The sequence below is a fragment of the Ovis aries genome, chromosome 11, assembly GCF_016772045.2.
Source record: "Ovis aries strain OAR_USU_Benz2616 breed Rambouillet chromosome 11, ARS-UI_Ramb_v3.0, whole genome shotgun sequence".
NCBI classification, from domain to species: domain Eukaryota; kingdom Metazoa; phylum Chordata; class Mammalia; order Artiodactyla; family Bovidae; genus Ovis; species Ovis aries.
Window position 1 is genome coordinate 20,904,655 of NC_056064.1, and position 23,420 is coordinate 20,928,074.

At 39.9% G+C, this 23,420-nt stretch overlaps 1 protein-coding gene across 6 annotated transcripts in view; it reads right to left on the reverse strand.

Annotated features, from left to right (window-relative positions):
* SSH2 (slingshot protein phosphatase 2) overlaps positions 1-23,420 on the reverse strand; it is a 243,783-nt gene that overhangs the window by 87,901 nt on the left and 132,462 nt on the right. For 2 of the 6 annotated variants that reach the window (XM_060395298.1, XM_060395297.1), the window contains exon 1: positions 454-15,912. The exons of 3 other annotated variants lie outside the window; for them this stretch is intronic. In XM_060395298.1, the coding sequence (XP_060251281.1) occupies positions 454-476 (23 nt within the window). In that variant the 5' untranslated portion in view covers positions 477-15,912. Of the gene's footprint in view, positions 1-453; positions 15,913-23,420 lie in introns of those variants that run through there. One more of the 6 variants, XM_012185426.4, reaches the window with a different exon arrangement.

Sequence of the window (23,420 nt, forward strand, 5' to 3'; positions counted from 1 at the left end):
ATGGCAATGGCACCGCACTCCAGTACTCTTGCCTGGAAAATCCCATGGATGGAGGAGCCTGGTAGGTCGCAGTCCATGGGGTCGCTAAGAGTCGGACACGACTAAGCTACTTCACTTTCACTTTTCACTTTCCTGCACTGGAGAAGGAGATGGCAATCCACTCCAGTGTTCTCGCCTGGAGAATCCCAGGGACAGGGGAGCCTGGTGGGCTGCCGTCTGTGGGGTCGCACAGAGTTGGACACGACTGAAGCGACTTAGCAGCAGTAGTAGCAGACTTTTAATTAGGTTGGTGATCACCTATTTGTAGTATCTGAATTCTGAAATTAGCAAAATATCTAGTAAAAGCCAATTTAATTAAAAAGCAGCAGACCAAATTAGAAATGCAAATATTATTTGCCTTTCCTATTTTGTGGCCCATAACAGGCCACAAGGTGATGTTAGCAAGTGAAATACCTGAAGCTCATGTGACGTTTCATTCTGAAATCCAACCAAAGACCCGAGTGACTGCGGACTACCTTCAGTTTTTGATCTGGTTATCTGCTGCCTCACAGTACGCAGAGCAGAGTGACAGCACCACAGAAATCATCTCTGGAGTGAAAGCCCTAACACAATCCAGTTCAATTAAATCACACCCTTTAAATAACGTTTTGTTTCTTTCCTGCTCCTTCGGACTGAGAGACAGCTGGTGGCTTTTCTCTGATTGAAGCTGAAAGGCTGAAGCTGATGAACTGAACGTTTCCCACAAGGCAATTCAATTTTTGATGCCTCCCTTTTTCCGCTTAAAGCCAGACTGACCCCATACTGGTCCATTGTGACCTTTGGACTGCTTATCAGTCACCTTCAGTCTCCGACAGGAGTTGGACTGGCCAACCCACAGACGTCCACTCTCCAGTGAACAAAGGCTCGCTATGTAAAAGAGACAAGCTGTGGGCAGAGATACTATCTGTAGAGAAGGTGCTGAACTCATCCTCTGTGTTCCAGCAGCATGTCCAGGACTGCTGCTACTACAAAACAGTGAAACTTCACCCCAAAACTTTCTCTGCCTGTGATTTAAACACACACCTTCATTAAGGAGAGAGCTCAGTTTCAAACAGAGGCAGGCAACCAATGCTAATGAATCCAGCAGGCAAGTGTGGCCTGCGTTCTAACATTCCTTTCTGCTTCCCGTCTCTTTTTCTTTAAGTCGGCCAGAAGCCCCTCTGGATACTGTTTAGATCTGCACGGACATTCAAAGTAAGATTCTTTAAGAGCTTTAGAAAATGCATACAACTCTTCTCCTTTCTCCTATATTCAATACTCAAAAAGCCTTAAAGATGAAAACTTTCTTTTTTTTCAAGATTTTAAATGGCTTGTTCCCTAAAAAGTTTCTCTGTCCAACTTTGAGAAATATACACTGGCTTTTACAAACCAGATGAGGAAATTCTAACTTCACAAGTTTAGTTACAAGCATTAACAAACTAATATATATATGATCATTTTTTTAAATGGCTGGATGGCAGCATTGACATGCATCTGAGCAAACTCGGGGAGATAGTGAAGGACAGGGAAACCTCGCATGCTAGAGTCCATGGGGTTGCAAAGATTCGGACACGACTGAGCAAATGAACAGCAGCAGCAGCAATTCTTAGTAAGACAGAACTTTAGGAAATCGCAATGCCACTTAACACTTCCTAAACAGAAAACAATGAAATGCTGTTCAAGGTAAATTTGCTGCAGGACCCTAAGAAAGTCAGTTATCTTTTGGCTCAAAAATCCCTAAATCAAAAATGGTGATGATTTTAGAATTTAAAAAACAACACAGGGCGCAAACCTAAATTCACAAACACTACATATATATTCAACACCGTCTACGGATAATTAGTTTTTCCCTCATCTTATCAATGTACTATTATTTCATCTTCTGGCAAGTTCTACTCAAATACCTTACAAATTATTTTCCATCAGTGACTGGGAATGAAAGTGATTCCTGATAGGAAAGACAAATAAGGATCAATTTTCCTGTGTCTTCAATTGGTTCAGATGAATTGAAGGATAAAATTGCTTCTACCTTGATTTTACTTATTATTATTTCAGGAGAACTATGAAAATGAATTCCTAAATTGCTGGAGGTACAATTACTAAAACTGTAGACAGGTACAACATTTTTGGTGAGCAAATTGGCAGTCTGTACCAAAAGTTCTAGAGATATGTATACCCTTTGGTCTGGCAATCCCAGAATTGAATTTTAGGGTATTTCCTTCAGGGATATGTGCAAAGATTTAGACACAAGGATATTCATTCAGTGAGGCTTTGTTTATAACTGCAAAAAAACTGAACACAATCAAACTGTGCAACAATAGGGCAGAATTCAGTTCTATGGAAAACAAATAACTCTCAGAAAGGATATGAAAGAAACGCATTTGAGGACAATGGCAGGATGTCCCCAATATGCTTAGTGAAAAAAAAACAAAACAGATTACAAAGCAGAAGATAGAAGACAATCCCATTTTTTAAAGGATATAATACAGAGAAAATTGTGGATATTAACAGAACAGTAAACATCTTCGGAAAATAAGAATAAGGGTAATGCTTTTTGGGGAGAGGAGGATTTCTGGTTTTTCTATCATAAGCATGAATTATCTGCAATATTAAAAAAATAGCCAATACTTTTGCTTTGTTGATTTTAAGTACCAGTAAGACCAGTTCCATTAAGAAAATCACTCACTCAGGACAAGTTCACTTTTAAGCTGAGTGGGTGGTAAAGAATGAGATATCAACTTTACAGCACATAAGGTAGGCAAGTTTTTAAAGCAGAGACTCTCCCTTTGAAAAATGTCCCCAAATTGACTTGCAAGACTGCCATAAAGAAGAGCACTGATATTCAATATTTTCTGGTTGATTTTGACTTTAATTGAGGGAGAGATTAGGTGTTGTCATTTCTTTAAAAAGCATCCTAAACATTCTTACGACATCATCATTTTCGGACTAAAAGGCATATGGCCTTGCTGAGAACTTCTCCAAGTGTCTAAAATGGCAATGAAGACGTCCAGCAGTGTGAGCACAGTGGACTTCCAACATAACTGAGATGGACCACAGGTGAGACACAAAAGTGAACAGGCCCCAGGCTCATTAAGAGCCAAGACTAAGGTAGGTTCTCAACAGATGTGCTCAAATATATTTCCAAGGAGGTAAGAAATAAAGTAAGACTAAGACCACGGATTTCAATCTATAGAGAGATCATAACAAGCCAGTCTACAATCGTCAGTGTTTCTTTAACTTTGGGGAAAAAAATTACACTCGGTTTAAACTCATTTAGTTAGAATCACTAAATGGAAATATATACAGTCTCAGTTTGCCGTTTCTCTCAGTGCAGGAGAGTATAACAAGGCACAATCTGCTAAATTTTCAGTAGCTGCAGTAACACTTCTTTGAATCAATATTACTAAACTATCATAATTTGGGCCTTGTGTAACCTGGCATTTATACAGTTCTTGGTCTTTATTTTTTAGTTTTTGGTTTGTTTGTTTTCAGTTTTATTGTGATATGATTGACACACTGTACAGCATGATGACTGGACTTAGATAAACCATGAGATGATTATCACAGTAAGTTTAGTGAACATCCATCATCTCGTATAGATATAAAATTAAAGAAACAGAAAAAATGTTTCCTTGTGATGAGACTTGGCCTTTATTAATTGATGTTTGGCCATAGGCTCATTCATATACATGTAAAAGAGCCCCCTGTCCACTAGGATGGTTTCTATGTACACTTAAAACTAAGGAGCTGTATATTGCTTATAGAACGCTAAGTAAGGCCATTAAACTGGTAGCCAAGCCATTAAGAACAAAATCAGCACACCCTTCCCCCTATAGCTCACACCACTGTAAATATCACAAGCCCTCTCTCTGTGCCAATGGGAACCACCCTGCCTACCACATGGTGCTGATGTAACCATATCTAGAGCTCAGCACCTGGAGAAAGCAGGGAATGAGGTTTTGCTTTGGGTTACTTGAATGTGTTTCTTTCCTCCCCTCTTCCCTTCTTCCTTTCTTTTTAACCATAAAACCACTAGCAGATAGTTTCATGACTTCTGTTCTCTTGCTGCCTGTGGGGATTTCACAGTGCGCTCCCAGCCACTGGTACTGATTCAACAACAGCCTTTGTAAAATTGGCAGCCTTCCTAAATAAGCTATGTAGAGTCTGCAAATGCTGGTTACTGTGCTGTGTAGTCTGTGGGTACTCGATAAAAACTTGATTAAAATTCTGCCCACATGATATATCCAAAATATGCTCAGAGCTATTTTCTAAAGAGCATGATCGGTCTTTACAAAAGTCTTTCTGGATTTCTGCTTCCTACCACAAATGATTAACAGCAGTCATTCACCGACTCTTTATGGCTGTGACATCTGCTACATCAGTCTTCCTTTTCTCTCACGGCTCAAGTACCCTTTACCTCTGCTTATACTAATCAAGACATGTAAGAGGGCCAGAAATTAAGGTCAGAAGTCAAATCCTACCATAAAGTCTTTACTAATCGGCTCACTTACAATAACTTTTTGTCCTCTGAATACTTAGAGCCCCAATTGCACCATTCGTCTGGCACTTAGCTGAATTGTGTTCTTATTTATCCTTTAATTAATCTGTCTTGTATCTTTCAACAGACTGAGTATCCTGGCCACAGGAACCATGTCTTGTATTTCTTTGTATATCCCACCCTTTGCCCAGAATATGATGCAAACAATGGAATTTCTCCTACCAGGCTGTCATACCACTCTAATTCTTTCTCCTATACTCTGGTTCATGTTCAAAAGGGCAAACATATTAGCTGTCATTTACTGCGTGTTTAGTGTTTGCAGTACTTTATAAATATTACACTTAATTAAATTAACTACATTTCGTGCTAAGTTGCTTTGGTCGTGTCCAACTCTTTGCGACCCCATGGTCTGTAGCCTGCCAGGCTCCTCTGTCCATGGGATTCTCTAGGCAAGAATACTGGAGTGGGTTGCCATTTCCTTCTCCAGGCGATCTTCCCGCCCCAGGGATCGAACCTGGTCTCTTATGTCCTCTGCATTGGCAGGTGAGTTCTTTACCACTAGTGCCACTTGGGAAGCCCAAACTACATTAATTAATATTAATAGACACTAAAAGCTCCATTTTATTGGTGAGGAAACCAAGTTTCATGGTGGTTATAAGCTGAAGGTCACTCAGCCTGTAGGTAGTGAAACTGACTGAAATTCAGATCTGTTTCATTCCACACACCAGACTATTACTACCAGCCACAATAACAAGTGACAAGACAGTGAATGAGTGATCCAAGATACCTTTCAAGAATTTCTAAATAGAATATTTAATGAAAGGGACACTTTAAGAATTGAGTGTGAAATTTCACTGGGGAGGAATGAGCATCACAGAGGTGGGGTTGATAAAATGATCTACACCAAGTCTGGTCAAAGGGATGACCAAAAAGTTCAGTTTCATACACTGTCAGAATCTATTTCATTCCCCTCCTAGGAAGAAAAACTGACACTGAGAATTCACATTACCTCATAGATGTTCCAACTTCTCAAACTAAATTTTCCCCCCAAATAAAGATGATATAATAATAGCAAATCAAAATTTTTTTGGTGTTCATAAGAACTGGATATATTAACTTTGAGAGAAACACAGTAATTTAAAGATGCCTGGAACAGAGAAGAGTTCCAAAGAAATGACATCTCTCTTAAGAGCTCTGTGTTATAAATGATACTTATTTAAAATCAGTGAAGAAAAATGAGAAATACTCATATTCAATTTACTCCTTATAAAGATCAACTGGCTTTTATTATACAAAATTTAAAGAACAAAGATGAGACACGCAACTAAGAAGCTAAGCTCATAAACCTGTTCAGCCTTTTGTTGACATTTCTTAGGTTGTAAACAGGCCTGTCTGTGGCATTAAGTTTTAAGAATACAGACACCACAGAAGAAGCAATGTGAAGTCCACAATTAGAATTGTTAGGGCTTGAAATATGCTGTTATGGATCATGAATCTTTGTCAGTAAACATTAAGTACAAATGATGAAAGTAACAATCATAACTGAAATTTTTATTTTTCTTTCTTATTAACTATCTCTAGCCCTAGCCCTAATGAAACGAGGCAGATATTACTCCCCCCAAAAACATAAGCAAAAATTTGAACCATTTCATAATAGGTCATTATAAAAAAAAACAACAACTAATAATTCTGTGTCTTCTATAACTGAAAAACCGAACTTACAATTAAAAAAAAAAAAAAACCTACTCTAGTACCGGCTAACACTGAGGTTTCCCTTTATTGGAGAGTAATTCAAGCCTCTGGATTCTGTAGTTTTAACAGACACACAACTAACGCCAAATCCCTCAGGTGACTAAAAGAAGGGTCACAGCCCTCTGAAAACAGATTAATGCAGAAAACAAGAGTGGCCAAATTCCCACAACCTGCAAAAAGGAAGTGAGCCCAAATAAGCCCTTTGGTGTGCAGCAATCTATTTATAAATCATTTACTACATCCTTTCCAAATCACAGGAACACCTAAAAACGCCTTGATGCTTTTAGCATACTTCTTCAAGTTAAACCTAATTACGTTAGTGGAAGCAACATCCTGTATAATTCTAACACTGCAAAGCTAACTCTATCTGAAAGTAGTTAGGATATTAATTATTATTATTAATTTGCTTTCATCTTAGTAATCCAGAAGGGCTTCCCAGGTGGTTCAGTAGTAAAGAATCCACTGATCAATGCAAGACATGGTGGTTCTTTCGATCCCTGGGTGGGAAAGATCTTCTGGAGGAGGAAATGGCCACCCACTCCAGTATTCTTGCATGGGTAATCCCATGGACAGAGGAGCCTGGTGGGCTACAGGTCACAAAGAAAAACCAGACACGACTGAGCACGCACACACGTAGGAGTTCAGAAACATTGTGTGATAGCATCTACACCACTATTCTCCAGCCCCAAGGCAATTTTACATATGGTAATTAAGAAGATTCACATTTACTGGAGAAGCCCAAGAAGGGACAGAGCAAGAGGATCTGCAGTTTAGCCCTTCTATTACTCCAAGATCCAACAGCTCTTGGAGCCAGAAAATGACAACATCCTTAATTATCTGGCTTTGGGCAATGGTTTCTCTGTAAATCTACAGAAATTGCCCCATTTCAGGAGTGATTACAAGTGAGCACACCATCTGAAGAACAGTAATTTAGAAAATAAAAATTCATTAAGACTTTATCAAAGAAATCTTGACTTGAGTGCATCACGACCTCACTATTCCTGCTCATCTTCTTTATGCAGTTAGTGGCCAAAGTTGAGGGCTTCCTCCCGCTCTGTTCCAAGCCAATTATTGCTCTACTTACTTCAAAGCAGTCTAAGTGTGGGTAAAGTCACACAAAGTTTATTACTACTAATAAAAACACAAATGTACCTTTTACTCTGACAATGGAAAATTAACTTCTCCTTTGTATTTGAAGACCATAACACTAGGAGATTAATACACTTGATGCAAGCTTAATTGATCACACTTTACACAATATTTTACCTTTTAAAGCTATATTACCTACCTATTTAAGGATCAGAAACAATCACGAAAATGGTATTGATTTAAAATCAAAGAGACATCTCATGTCTTTAAAAACTATCAACATTATTATTAATCTCTTTGCCCACCAACCAGAGATAAAAAGCTCTTAAATCATAAATGAATGTGTGGCTTCAGTAACTGAATTATCAATTATTATAACTATGTTTTATCCATTTCTGAGAGGAGAAATCTAGATTTTAGAAGTAGCAAAGATGATAAAGACACTTATTAAATAGAACAAGGAAGTTAAAAAATGTAAAGGCAAAACAGTTTCATACAATTATAACACTTAGAGTAGGACCTCTTGGTTCTAGGCTTTTGAAGTATAGAACTGCTGCTAAAGAACTGCTTTAGAGCTAGAAAAAGATGGGAGAAAATCATTCTACAGATCATATACCAGCTGGACAAAGATAACACCAAAGATTCAACAAATATCTGAGAAAAAATCTTAAAAGTATAAGCAAACCAATTCCAGCAGTATGTTAACAAGTAATGCAAACAGCGTTAAAGGACGATTCAACTTTCGCAACTCAGTTATGTCACTCCATTGCCAAGAAAGGGGGAAATGTTATCCTTCCAATAGAGGGCCAAAAACATCTAATCAAATTCAGTATCTGTATCTAATTTTAACATATTTGAAATTAGGAATAGTAGGAAATGCCCTCAGCTTGATAAGTGATCTATGCTGGAACTTATAGCACACAGTACATCTATTCAGAAAACATAAAAAGCATCCCTTTTACAATGGAAAACAAGACCAGGAGCATTGCTACTCTTTAACATACTAGAGCCTAAGCTGAAGCAACAAAGAGTTACACTCAGAGAAAACTCATTTACAGATGATATAATCATCCATTCAGTAAAGTCAAGAAAATAAACTAAAATATGTTAGATAAAAGGACCAAGAGTTCAGCTAGGTGGTCTGATATAAAAGCAAATATAAAAAGCAGTTTTACTACACACCTATAGGGACTGATTAGAAAAAGTCATGGGAAAGAAGAGCTTATTCACAAGAACAACAAAAACTTTATAAACAAATACCCATGAATACATCTAATAAAAAATGTCTACTATATGAGGAAAAGTGCAAAATTTAAATGAACGGCATTTTAAAAAAGTGAATAAATAAACACATATCACATTATTCATTGGGAAGGCTCATTCTGTAAAGCTGTTAATTCTCCCCAAAACTAGTTCAGTACAATTTAAATCAAAATCCCAATAGGATTTTTAAAAGTAGAATTTGCCAAGTTGTTTCTAAGACTTATCTAGAAAATAAGCAAGGGTAGTTAAGACAGTAAAGCACACACACACACGGAGGCAGGCCTTGTGATGCAAGATACCAAAATGTCTATTAAATCTATATTAAGTAAAAGTGTGGTATTGGTGTATGAGAGAAAACGTTTTAATATATATATTTTAATATGTAATATGAAGAGCATTTCAAATCAGGGAAGTGAGATTGGACTAAATAAATGGTACTGGACTCAATGACTATCCATTTGGAAAAAAGGTAAAGTTAGAGCTCTACTTCATACAATAAAAACAGCGTATCTTGTTTCATTGTGTTTCACTTTACTGCGTTTTGCAGATATCACTTTAAAAAAAAAAATGGAAGGTTGGTGGCAACCCTATGCAGAGCAAGTCTATTTGTGCCATTTTTTCAACAGCATTTGCTCACTTCATGTCTCGGTGTCACATTTTGGTATTTCTCGAAATATTTCAAACCCTACACTACCAAAACCATCAAGACTCGCTGAAGGCTCAGATGATGGTTAGCCTTTTTTTTTTTTTAAATAAAGCATTTTATAATTAAGGTTAGTACTGCTTTTTGTTACACACTTAGTAGACTATGGTGTAAACATAACTTTTGTATGCACTGGGAAACCAAGCAATTTGTGTAACTTGCTTTAGTGTCACATTCACTTTATTGTGGTATCCGGAACTGGACTCACATTATCTCCACGTCTGTCTGTAAAGATAAATTCCAGTTTTAAAAAGTGAAATATTTTTACAGGGTAGACACACTAGAAGAATACAAAAGAGTACTTTTATAATCTTGGGAGTGGATGGGAAGGGTTTTTTTTAAAAGTCAGATAGAAAAATCATAAGAAAATTATTGACAGATTTTACTATATAAAAGTCAAAAACTTTTATACAAGACACAAAATGAAAAAACAAGCACTAGAGTCAGGAAAATTACTGTTAAACATATTCAGAATATACAGAATAATACATGAAAAAGGAAAAAAAAATACCAATAAAAAAATAAGGTTCAAACATGCAAATCACAGAAGAAAAATGCACAAGACCAATAAAAATACAAAAGGATCCTAAAAAGCTCCTCAGTAGTAAGGGAAATATAGAGGAGTGTTTAAGAGCAGGGGTCCTGGGTTGAGGCTGCCTGTGTTTGCATCCTGGCTGTATTATCTCAGGCAAATGACTTAACATCTCTGTGCCTCTCATCTGTAATTGAGGATAACACCTAAGTCAACATTGTTAAGAACAGAGAATGAGATAATATCCATGGTGCTCAAAACAATGCCTGGTCCACAGTAAGAACTCAGTAGAAAATTAACTGCTATCTAGTATCATTATTAATATTACCAGGGTTGGTGAAGACACCTATGCAGGTATATAAGCTGGTAAGAGCTAATTGGCAAAGCAAACTGCAAAGCTTGGCAGCATGTATAAAAATTTTAGCACATACATATCATCCGACCCAGAAATTCCACTGCTAGAATTTTATCTAAAGAAACGTTCCCACATAGATACAAAGACATATGCATCAGGACTTTGAGTGGAGCAGTGTTAAGGGTTCTAGATCTGGAGACAGGAAATGCTGGTTCTAGTTTCAGTTCTACCAAGAAGAAATCATGTAATCCCTGTGCCAATCACTTCATCATTTTGATTTTTCAGTTTATTTACTCTACAAAGTGTGAATGACGACTTACCCAATCTGCCTCACGGGAATACTTTAAGGCAGTGGTTCCCAAAGTGTGGTCCCTGGATCAGCATCACCAGCATCCTCTAGGAACTTGTTAGGAATTGAAATTTTCTAGTCTCACCCCAGACCTACAGAATCAGAAACTCTGGGAGTGTGGGCAGCAACCTGTGTTTTAATAAACCATCCAGGTGATTCTGACACAAGCTTAAGTTCAGAGAAGAGCATGTGTGAAATCACTTGCAGAACTAAAAGAGCATTAGTATTATAAACACAAAAAATAAAACTGCTTCTGTCTTTCAATTTTATGAAAGGTACCTTTTAGATAATTATCTCAATATGCTCTCTGTTGCTGAGCTCAAGCTTCAGAAAGCACTCATGTGAAGCTAGGAAGTCAAACTCATATATGCAACCAAGTAAATAAATACAAGTATTTTGGGTCAAGGATAAAAAGCTCAAGGTCACCTCATGAACAAATCAAGCAATGTCTCAAACATTCAAGTTTCCAGACTTCTGATCAGTGGTTTTCATAATGGGAACACTTTTAATGATAGCCCTTGCCAGTGTTCTATCTACTAGTTCTTGATCCTTCCCTGAACTTTTCAGGACACAAAAATAGTCACCTGTTTGTGGATAAGCTATTTGTTTGGCTTGTAACAATAACACCAGAAAAACCTTGGCCCCTTGCTTAGCAAATTCACTTCTCAAAGATTGAATGTTGGCTCTCTAAAAATAACACAGATTCAAAAAAAAAAAAATAGGCTCATGTATTTTTCAGATGTTTACATTTTGTTGTATATGAAACCGAGTGTAGACTCTGCAAGGGTATGGAATTTCAGGATCATTTGAGCAGTCTGATCCCACACTCTTGAAGTTTGATTAGATGCTGCTCTGGGTTGCTCACATATATTTTTCTAGTAGGATGAACACTTCTAACAGTAACTATTTTTTGTTTCTGGAGTTAATTCAATCACTCCTTAATGTTCTTCATTGAGCACCTAAGAAATAACAGTATATTTGGTGAGTTTTACATGAAGGTAAGGAAAGGCCATAATTTTATAACGATAGAATTCCCAATAAACACAGTAATACCCACACTATTCTCTAATTTCACCTATATGTATATACATACCACAATTAAAAGTGAAAAAATAAGAAAGAGCATGTGAAATCACCAAACTGGTTATCCCAAAGGCCCTCCTCTAAAGGTCATTAACTTTCTTCATAGGAAAGCCCCTAAGATCTTCTTGAGGTCTTTTTATGCTGACACAATTCTCATAGGATTTGTTACACAGTTTACTTGGTTTCTAAACCCAGAGCAAATCCAATGCAACAATGAGAAAAGGAAGAACAGCTCTTATGAGTGGGTCGTCAGCAGAGACAAGAGAACCCCTGGGCTAAGAGAACTCAGGTGTACTCCCTCCCCCAAACAGACAATTAAAATTTGGTCTTCACTTAAGGACCTTAATTAACTCTTAACCTTTTAGTTGCTCCCATTCATCACTGCTATTTACATATCTGGCACTACAGGGAAATGCTCACAGCAGCTAGTTCAGTTCAGTTCAGTTCAGTCGCTCAGTCGTGTCCAACTCTTTGCGACCCCATGAATCGCAGCACGCCAGGCCTCCCTGTCCATCACCATCTCCCGGAGTTCACTCAGACTCACGTCCATCGAGTCAGTGATGCCATCCAGCCATCTCATCCTCTGTCATCCCCTTCTCCTCCTGCCCCCAATCCCTCCCAGCATCAGGGTCTTTTCCAATGAATCAACTCTTCGCATGAGGTGGCCAAAGTACTGGAGTTTCAGCTTTAGCATCATTCCCTCCAAAGAAATCCCACGGCTGATCTCCTTCAGAATGAACTGGTTGGATCTCCTTGCAGTCCAAGGGACTCTCAAGAGTCTTCTCCAACACCACAATTCAAAAGCATCAATTCTTCGGCGCTCAATCACTAAGTTTTTACTAAACCAGGCCTCAGAGACCATACTTCTCTTTAGGAAGGAGATTCTTCACCTTCTATGAGATCACATCACTTTGAGAACCTGATTTTTTTAAATATATGTATCTACCCAATATTTCCATATCATCTCAAGGAGTTCATTAAACTTCTAAAGCCAGTTCATAGCTTCAGTAACCATGGATCCCAAATTTAAAACTTTTGTGTTAGGAACCAAAAATGTGCATGTTTAAGTTAACAAAATTCAGGGTTTTATTTGTAATGGTCTTTAAAGATTTTTAAATGATGATGGACTGGGCAACACCATAAATGTAAATTAAACACGATGGCTAAGGCAATACTAATAAATACACTTTAGAAGACGTGAACATTAGCAAGACTCTCTCAAGAAAAAAAAAGTGGCAAGAGAGAGACAAAAATGAAAGATAAATAATCTGAGAATTATTGAGAAGACTGCCTACCTTAGCAGCAAAACTCTAAGTGGAACAAATATGTTTTTCACTACTAAGTTGAAGATGTCAGCAGTTAAAGATAATTTCTAAGACTATAGGTCTTAAAAGTAACCTTGCAATTGCTAAGACAGAAGACCATTTCTACAGTGGTTCTGAGCACTGGCCTAGGAAACACCTCGATTCTAAGGGCAGTTTTGTCATTTATTAGCAAATACTTAAAGCCTCAGCTTCATTATCTGTAAACAGAATAAATTAGTTCATAGGGTGGATGTGATGATTAAATGAGATAATAATATACACTAAACTCAGCACCGTGGCAAGTGGCCAATGAATGGCAGCAGTTTAGTTTTTGTTTAACTTCAATTTACCCACTCTTCTGTGCAGGAATTTATCATTTGTAAATTGTTACCTACCACACACATAATCTTTTATGATCCTCTGGGGTCAGAACCACAGTGTCTTCATTTTACAGTTTAAGAAAATAAGTCAAATGTACCCCAAGACACTAATTAGTAGGAAAAAAAAACGTGCACACTAGATTCAAAACTCCTAAACAAAATTCAAAACTCCTTTCCCCTGCAAAGCTCAGAAGCTCTGCCTTTTAAATTGTTTAATCTTTTAACTGTAGTTAACCATATATAAAATTTGCCATTTTAACCATTTTTAAGTGTACAGTTCAGTGCCATTAAATATTTACTCTGTTGTGCAGCTCTCACCACCATCCTTCCCCATAACTTTTTCTTCTTCCGCAAATGAAACTGTACCCGTTAGATACAGACTTCTCATTCTCTTCCTCCAGACCCTGGCAACCAGATTACTTATGCTCAGGTGCCTCATGTAAGTGGAATCATACAGTGCTTGTACTTTGTCACTGGCCTATTTCACTCAGAATGATGTCTTCAAAGCTCATCCACGTTGTAGCATATGTCAGAATTTCCTTCCTTTTTACAGCTGAATAATATTCAGTAGTATCCCAGACCACATTATGTTTATCCATGTATCCCTTAATGTACATGTGGGTTGCTTCCATTATCTTTTTTATTTTTAAAGTATTGCTCACACTTATTTTGCCATTGGTTACCCATTTTCAGATTATTCATTCCCCCTGCCTCCTTTTTACTTCCCTGGTGGTCCAGTGGTTAAAACACCTGGCTTCCACTGCAGGGGAGGACTGGTTACAACCCTGGTCTGGGAACTATGATCCCATATGCTGCCCTCCTCCCTCTACAAGGTTAAAAAAATAATAATAAACAGTTAATTTAATTTAATTGTATAGAGTTTATAACAGAGCAGTAAAACCACTATATTGGGTGTGTGCTTTTTTCAGTACACCACCAGGAACCAACACAAAATGGAAAAGTTAAAATGTAAATTTGATTTGGTAACAGAGGAAACTGTTAAAATAATAAATTAGTTTTAAGATTATCTGACTTAATGGTAAAGAATCTGCCTGCCAAGCAGGAGATGAGGGTTTGATCCCTGGGTCTGGAAGTTCCCCTGGAGAAGGAAATGGCAACCCACTCCAGTATTCCTGCCTGGGAAAACCCATGGACAGAGAGGAACCTGGCGGGCTACAGTTCATGGAGTCGCAAAGGGTCGGAGACGACTTAGCGACTAAACCACCACCACCACAGAAATCACTTTACAGGCTATTCTTGAGACCTTTAATATAAGGATAATGCAAAGTTTCTACTGTTGGACGTGAAACTAAAAAGTTCTTTAGGGTTGACCTTGGTGGGAGACAGAAGTGGCTTAAGTGCCAGGAGTCTGGGAAAACCTCAGTAGGTGATTCGGAGTGAGAGCTAACACACTACAAAAACCAAACTGCTGCCAGCTAAAAGTAACCCTGACCCTCTCAACCAGTTTAATGATGCAACTTGAATAGATGGGAGTTCCTCTATTTTGCCCTTTTTTAAATGTGAGGTGAGATTAACCACAAGCTTGAGCACAGTTCTCAGAAATAGCTAAACCACCAAGGAAGGGAGGAACAATTCTAGAGACTCTGAAAACTGTGATGATTTAAAGATGCAACGGGATCTTGCACTTTAGCGACTGAAGGTGTGCCTGCAGGCTTCGGTTGTAAGCGCGTACTACTACTGGCGGAGACAAAAAGAGAGTCAAACTACTACTAAAATCCAGCGTTATCAAATAATTCCAGACTACAACCAGACAGTGTGAAAAATGAACAGCCCTTCTTCGTGTGCACGGCTTGCAACAGAAACCTACGGTCACAAGCAAACTTATTTGAAGCAAGGAAACAAGACAACAAACACGGGAGCTTGAGCACCAGCGGGACCCACAGGGGAGTCCTAGCGTTTCCGGCCGGCGGCTGAGAGGCTACAGACCGCTTTAGCCCGAGCCTCCAAAATGCCAAACGGCTGTCACTCCGTCATCACAATTTCCCTGGGGCGACCTCACTTTCAGATCCTCTCAAAGTTTACCAGAAATTCTCCCAAAGGATTCTTCTGTCCGCCTTCCCACCCTCAGGACACTCCGCCTCCAAGAATTACTCTACATCTCCACCCTACTACGCTGCCCCTGAGGGCCCCGGGAGTTGCAAGCGAGCAGGGTGCGATTTCACCCTTGCTTGCTCCCAGTTGCTGGGAAAAGCGGCTGCTGAAAAGCAAACTTTCCGAGCGACCGTTCGCAGAGGGCGGAGGGCGCGCGGCACTCACAGCTGGTTGATGGCGTTCTGCGAGATGACCGCGTTGGCGGAGAAGTAGGGGATCATGTCGGGGCCACCGAGGCTGCAGGTGCAGGCGAGGGGCGCCTTCTTCTCGCGGGCCAACGTGCTCAGGGTCATGGGGCCGGCTCAGGGCGCACGGCTCCGCATCCTGGCCCCCGCCCGGCTCGGGCACGAGGCGCTCGCGTTGGGCTCCACGGGACTGGAAGCGCAGGCAGTGCGGGCTCCCGGCGGCCGAGCTGGGCCCGCCGGGTCTCGCAAAGACAGCCGCCGCAGCCGTGGGGCTCGGCCGCGGACTCCCAGCGGCCGGGCGCCTCCAGCAGCCCACCCCAACTCGCGTCCGGGGCGGGGCGGGGCGGGGCTGAGCGCGCCGGCGGGGCGGTCCCGAGAGCCGGAGGGTCGGGTCCGCCGGAGCCCCGCCCCGGAGCTCGTCGCACACGCCGGATCCGCAGCCGGCGTCCGGACCTGCGGAGCGAGGGTCGGTACCAAGCCGCCTTGGCTTGCGTGGAGGAGGGAAGCGAGCCTGAGATTGAGGGTACGGAATAGGGTGTGGATGGCCAAGAAAGGCTCGCATTTCTTTGGAATGTTTCAACAGAAAGGTCCTGTCTCTTAATCGGCTTTATACACGAATGGCAAACAAATCCCATTTTTCAAATAACCTTAAAACTTAAAAGGCTGTGCACTCGAGAATGCAACACATATTTATCAATGGCTTCCTATGTGCTACGGGCTAGGAAGACGCAGAGATTAACTGAATTTTTTTTTTTTAAAGCAAAACAGTTGAAGTTTTGATGTGAAAAAAGTATCTACAATGTCGATTCAGTTCAGTTCAGTCGCTCAGTTGTGTCCAACTCTTTGCGACCTCATGAACCGCAGCATGCCAGGCCTCTCTGTTCATCACCAACTCCCTGAGTCCACCCAAACCCATGTCCATTGAATCGATGATGCCATCCAACCATTTCATCCTCTGTTGTCCCCTTCTCTTCCTGACTTCAATCTTTCCCAGCATCAGGGTCTTTTCAAATGAGTCAGCTCTTCGCATCAGGTGTCCAAAGTATTGGAGTGTCAGCTTCAACATCAGTCCTATCAGTGAACACCCAGGACTGATCTCCTTTAGGATGGACTGGATGGATCTCCTTGCAGTCCAAGGGACTCTCAAGAGTCTTCTCCAACACCACAGTTCAAAAGCATCAATTCTTCGGAGCTCAGCTTTCTTTATAGTCCAACTCTCACATCCATACATGACCACTGGTAAAACCATAGCCTTGACTAGACGGACCTTTGTTGACAAAGTGATGTCTGAAGCGACTTAGCAGCAGCAGAAGCAGCAGCAGGTTGGTCGTAACCTTCCTTCCAAGGAGTAAGTGTCTTTTAATATCATGGCTGCAATCACCATCTGCAGTGATTTTGGAGCCCAGAAAAATAAAGTCAGCCACTGTTTCCACTGTTTCCCCATCTATTTGCCTTGAAGTGATGGGACTAGATGCCATGATCTTCGTTTTCTGAATGTTGAGCTTTAAGCCAACTTTTTCACTATCCTCTTTCACTTTCATCAAGAGGCTTTTTAGTTCTTCTTCACTTTCTGCCATAAGGGTGGTATCATCTGCATATCTGAGGTGATTGATATTTCTCCCGGCAATCTTGATTCCAGCTTGTGCTTCATCCAGCCCACCGTTTCTCATGATGTACTCTGCATATAAGTTAAATCAGCAGGGTGACAATATACAGCCTTGATGTACTCCTTTTCCTATCTGGAACCAGTCTGTTGTTCCATATCCAGTTCTAACTGTTGCTTCCTGACCTGCATACAGATTTCTCAAGAGGCAGATCAAGTGGTCTGGTATTCCCATCTCTTTCAGAATTTTCCACAGTTTATTGTGATCCACACAGTCAAAGGCTTTGGCATAGTCAATAAAGCAGAAATAGATGTTTTTCTGGAACTCTCTTGCTTTTTCTATGATCCAGCAGATGTTGGCAATTTGATCTCTGGTTCCTCTGCCTTTTCTAAAACCAGCTTGAACATCAGGAAGTTCACGGTTCACGTATTGCTGAAGCCTGGCTTGGAGAATTTTGAGCATTACTTTACTAGTGTATGAGATGTCAATTAACATCTGCTAATGCTTGTAAATAAATGTATAAGGGCTCTCCTAACCATCTTACAATCTAAGGATTCCCAGCCTTAACTGCATATATGAATCCACCTGTGGAGATTTAAAAAATCCCAATGCCTGGCTGCACCCTAGACCAATCAAATCAAAATCTCTTAAGGTTGGGATCCAGATGGGCCAATGGCCACCTGATGCGAACAACTGACTCATTGGAAAAGACCCTGATGCTGGGAAAGATTAAAGACAGGAGGAGAAGGGGACAACAGAGGATAAGATGGTTGAATGGCATCATCGACTCAATGGACATGAGTTTGAGCAAACTCCAGGAGTCGATGATGGACAGAGAAGCCTGGCATGCTGCAGTCCACAGGGTCGCAAGAGTTGGATACGACTGAGTGACTGAACTGAACTGGGATCCAAAAGACTATTTTTCAAAGCTTCCCGGGTGATTCCAGTGTGCAGCCCGCATTGAGAACTGTTGTGTGCAATGATCTAGAGAAGAAGACAAGCTAGAGATTATATCCTCACTGTAGAGATGTGGGAACACTCACAGTCTAGCCAGATGACCTGATTTGTAAGTGACATATAGGAACTTATATATGAACTCCTGTTTCATAACTCCTGATCTAGGGCTCTTCCCACTAAAACCTATTCCTTGATGCTTTATGATTTTCCTAACTACTCACTGAGCAATGCCTTTTACCCGAACAGGGACCAGCTCTTTGTAAAAGGAGAATCTCTTTTCTCTGTCTCCTACACACTGTGTGTAGTGGCTGACAAAAGGGACTGGCCCCCCTGCAGGCACACGGTAAATAAAAGTTAGCTCCCTTATCTCTTGTCCTTACTGTCTGATCAGAATATGTATTTTGGGGCATTGGTATATTTAGCTTTTATGAATACCTCACTAAACTATATATCAATATAAGATGCTATAAGAATTCCAGAGACAAAAATTAACAATTTTAAAAAGCGACTTCACTATTATAAGAATTTTTTTCATGAGAAAAAAATAAGAAAAACTAGAAATATAAGAGACTAAAATTAAGAAGACCTCACTTTACTACTGAGCATATGCTAGAATCAAGAAGAAATAAGTCTTTGTTTCATATAAAACTTCAGACCTCTTTTCCCAATGGGCAGTTTGGCAATTTTCAAAACACTAGTAATGAAATAATCTAAACTATAAATTCTGTGTCTACAATCAGAATCATTCTTTTGAAAGTTAATCCTTCCATAAAACAAAATTACTACCAAGGCACTGAGGGACTTCAGATATTGCAAACTCATGCTGGAAAAAGATACCTAAATTAGGAACTAGCTGGCAAGTGAAGAGTTAATAAAAGGTCTGGACTTTGGAGTCCAGTGCATCATGATCTTCATCCATCTCTAGGAAGGAAAAATTTTGAAAGATTTATTCAGGCTGTGTCAGCAGGCACCCAAATGGCAGTGTAAGAAAAAAAATCTGCTGATACACCCCAAAATAAATTGCTTTAAATAACTGGCAAACTTGCCAGTTTGAAACTTCTTCCAGGCTGTAATTTATTACAGCCTCCTGCAGTGATTAAAAAAAAAAAAAAAAGTAACAGGCTGTTTGGAACAGCACTGTTAAGGTGAGTCCAGTTCCTTTCATGACGCAGCAGAGAAGTCAACATTAAGTGATGCAGTTTAGGAAGGATGACGGCATGGTAATCATCTGTATCTGTCAGGAAAAGAAGTCAGCAGGAGATGTTTACTCAGTGCAGCACTTAATATATCTGGCATTTAAAAGCGACAGAGATAAAGATTTCATAAATATGTATACTTGTCTTTTACAAATAGGTTCCTATAGTGACACCCCAGAAGTGCACAGTCCTTTGTTTTCCCTCAAAAGACCTGTCAGTGCCCATTCAACAAATGAAGGAGACTGTTTTAACACCCCCATCCAGGCCTCTTCAAAGGCTTTTCAAAGTTAAATTCCCATTTTGAACTGTAATATAGAAAATTGGCAAAGTGCTAGAACAAGCCTCTTGGTTTTTAAGAAAAAAAAAAATCATCTCTGTAGACTGAGGTACCTTTAAGGAAATAATCCTTCCTACTACTGTTTCTAAAAGTTGAACAAATTCTCTTTCTTTTCACAATCTGCAGAGTGTCAAAATGTCAATCAGTTTAGTTTCAGCTCAATTTAATCCTTTACTCTCCACTGTCAGGAAACAAGGCTCCAGGGAGAAGTGCTCTGTACCCAAGCATCTGGGAATTCAAAAATGATTCCAAATTAAATTGAGCAGCATGAAATAAACTAAGCTAGTTTTCTACTCCACATGAAGTCAGAAGGGGCTTTCTCTAAAAAAAAAAGAAAAACATCTACACAAAGTCCCTGAAGAAAAATCGATGTATTTCTTTACACTACTGCTTGAGTTTAGTGGATATGAAATGAATTTGGTCATGTCATTTGCCTATCATCTCAAGGGTCAGAAATATGAATATTCTAAAATGTTAACTTGGCTCTTGATAGCATTAGCAATGATCAAATTAAATTTTTTGTAGACTCATAATTAATAGCACTTTAAAAATTTTATTGCAATAGATGTCTCTTTTAAGACATACTCCACTACTATGTCTTCATGTGTCATAAGGTATAAACACTGTAAAACTGTATAAAACTAGGGACTTGCATAGTGACCTAACTGTACTCCAGGGAAGACCCAAAGGTGAAATGTGAAGGATATAAACATACTTTTGTTGCTGTAACAAAATTTCAACATGGGTGGACCACTTGAATTAACAATAGCTAATGAGCTCAAAGGTGACAGTGTTAATTTATAATCTCAGAAACTGTGGGCTAGAAACCAAAGGACATAAATTTACTTCTAACAGAGTCACTGAATAAGATTCTGGCCAACTCACTTAACTTCATCTGTAAAAGGGGATAATAAAACCCTAAGAAAATATCCCAAGATCTGTTTTGGGGAGAGTTGGGAACCTTAGGAAAGGAATTTCATCCAATCTGGAGATTCTAAGAAATGGATTTAATCCACTTAACACAGTCACTTAGTTCAAAGTAGTACTGTCATTCAGTGTTCAGTTGTGTCCAACTCTGCGACCTCATAGACTGTAGCATGCCAGGCTTCCCTGTCCTTCCCAGTCTCCCAGAGTTTGCTCAAGTTAATGGCATCCCACTCCAGTACTCTTGCCTGGAAAATCCCATGGACGGAGGAGCCTGGTAGGCTACAGTCCATGGGGTGGCTAAGAATTGGACATGACTGAGTGACTTCACTTTCATGCACTGGAGAAGGAAATGGCAACCCACTCCAGTGTTCTCAGGGATGGGGGAGCCTGGTGGGCTGCCGTCTATGGGGTCGCACAGAGTTGGACACGACTGAAGCGACTTAGCAGCAGCAGCAGCATGTCCACTGAGTTGATGATGCTATCCAACCATCTCATCCTCTGTCGCCCCCTTCTGCCCTCAATCCTTCCTAGCATCAGGGTCTTTTCCAATGAGTTGGCTCTTTGCATCAGGTAGCCAAAGTATTGGAGCTTCAGCTTCAGCTTCAGCATTAGCCCTCTCAATGAATATTTAGGGTTTATTTCCTTTAGGACTGACTGACTGGTTTGATCTCCTTGCTGTCCAAGGGACTCTCAAGAGTCTTCTCCAGCACCCCAGTTTGAAACCATCAGTTCTTCGGCACTCAGCCTTCTTTATGTTCCAACTCTCACATCCGTACAAGACTACTGGAAAAATAGCTTTGTCCTTTGTCGGCAAAGTGATGTCTCTGCTTTTCAATGTGCTGTCTAGGTTTGTCGTAGCTTTTCTTCCAAGGAGCAAGCGTCTTTTAATTTCATGGCTGCAGTCACTGTCCGCAGTGGTCTTGGAGCCCAAGAAAATAAAGTCTGTCGCTGTTTCCATTGTTTTCCCATCTATTTGCCATGAAGTGATAGGACCAGATGCCATGATCTTAGGTTTTTGAATGCTGAGTTTTAAGCCAGTTTTTTCAGTCTCCACTTTCACTCTCATCAAGAGGCTCTTTAGCTACGCTTCACTTCCTGTCATTTGGGTGGTGTCATCTGTATATCTGAGGTTACTGTTGTTTCTCCCAGCAATCTTGATCCCAGATTGTGTCATCCAGCCCAGTATTTTGCATGACATACTCTGCATATAAGTTAAATAAGCAGGGTGACAATATACAGCCTTGACGTATTCTTTTCTCAGTTTTCAACCAGTCCATTGTGCCATGCTCAGTTGCTTCTTGACCTGCATACAGGTTTCTCAGGAGGCAGGTAAGGTGTTCTGGTACTCTCATCTCTAAGAATTTTCCACAGGTTGTTGTAAATACAGTCAAAGGCACAGTTGTCATTTGATCTCTGGTTCCTCTGCCTTTTCTAAATCCTGCTTGTACAACTGGAAGTTCTCGATTCAGGCACTGTTGAAGCCTAGTTTGAAGGATTTTGAACATTACTTTGCTAGTATGTGAAATGAGCCCAATTATGCAGTAATTTGAACATTCTTTGGCATTCACCTTCTTTGGGATTGAAATGAAAACTGACCTTTTCCAGTCCTGTGGCCACTGTTGAGTTTTCCAAATTTGCTGGCATATTGAGTGCAACACTTAACAGCATCATCTTTTGGTATTTTAAATAGCTCAGCTGGAATTCCATCACTTCCACTAGCTTTGTTTGTAGTAATTCTTCCTAAGGTCCACTTGACTTCACACTCCAGAATGTCTGGCTCTAGTTGAGTGGCCACATCATCATGATCATTAAGACCTTTTTTTGTACAGTTCTTGTGTGTATTCTTGCCACCTCCTCTTAATCTTTTCTGCTTTTGTTAGGTCCTTACCCTTTCTGTCCATTATTATGCCCATCTTTGCATGAAATGTTCCTTTCGTATCTCTAATTTTCTTTTTTTTTTTGCCCTCTCTTTTTTTTTTTCTAATTTTCTTGAAGTGATCTCTAGTCTTTCCGATTATATTGTTTTTCTCTTCACTTAACAAGGCTTTCTTATCTCCCATTTCTCTGGAACTCAGGATTCAATTGGTTATACCTTTCCCTTCCTCCTTTGCCTTTCACTTCTCTTCTTTTCTCAGCTATTTGTAAGGCCTCCTCAGACAACCATTTTGCCTTCTTGAATTTCTTTTTCTTGGGGATGGTTTTGGGTACTGCCACCTGTACAATGATACAAAGCTCCATCCATAGTTCTTCAGGCACTTTATCAGATCTAATAGTCCCTTGATTCTATTTGTCACTTCTACTGTATAATCATAAGGGATTTAATTTAGATCATACCTGAATGGCCTAGTGGTTTTCCCTACTTTCTTCAGTTTAAGTCTAAATTTTGCAACAAGGAGCTCATGATCTGAGCCACAGTCAGCTCCCAGTATTGTTTTTGCTGACAGTATAGAGCTTCTCCATCTTTGGCTGCGAAGAATATAATCAGTCTGATTTCAGTATTGACCGTCTGATGATGTCCATGTGTAGAGTCATCTCTTGTGTTGCTGGAAGAGGATGTTTGCTATGACCGGTGATTTCTCTTGGGAAAACTCTGTTAGCCTTTGCCCTGCTTCATTTGGTACTCCAAGGTCAAACTTGCCTGTTACAAAGTAGTATAGTTCAACAGTTAAAAATTCTGGCCTTAGAATTTAACAGACTGGGCTTGAATTCTAGAACCACTATTAGCTATGAACTTGAAATTGCTACTTAATCTGTGGCTCAGTATTAGTACCTAATT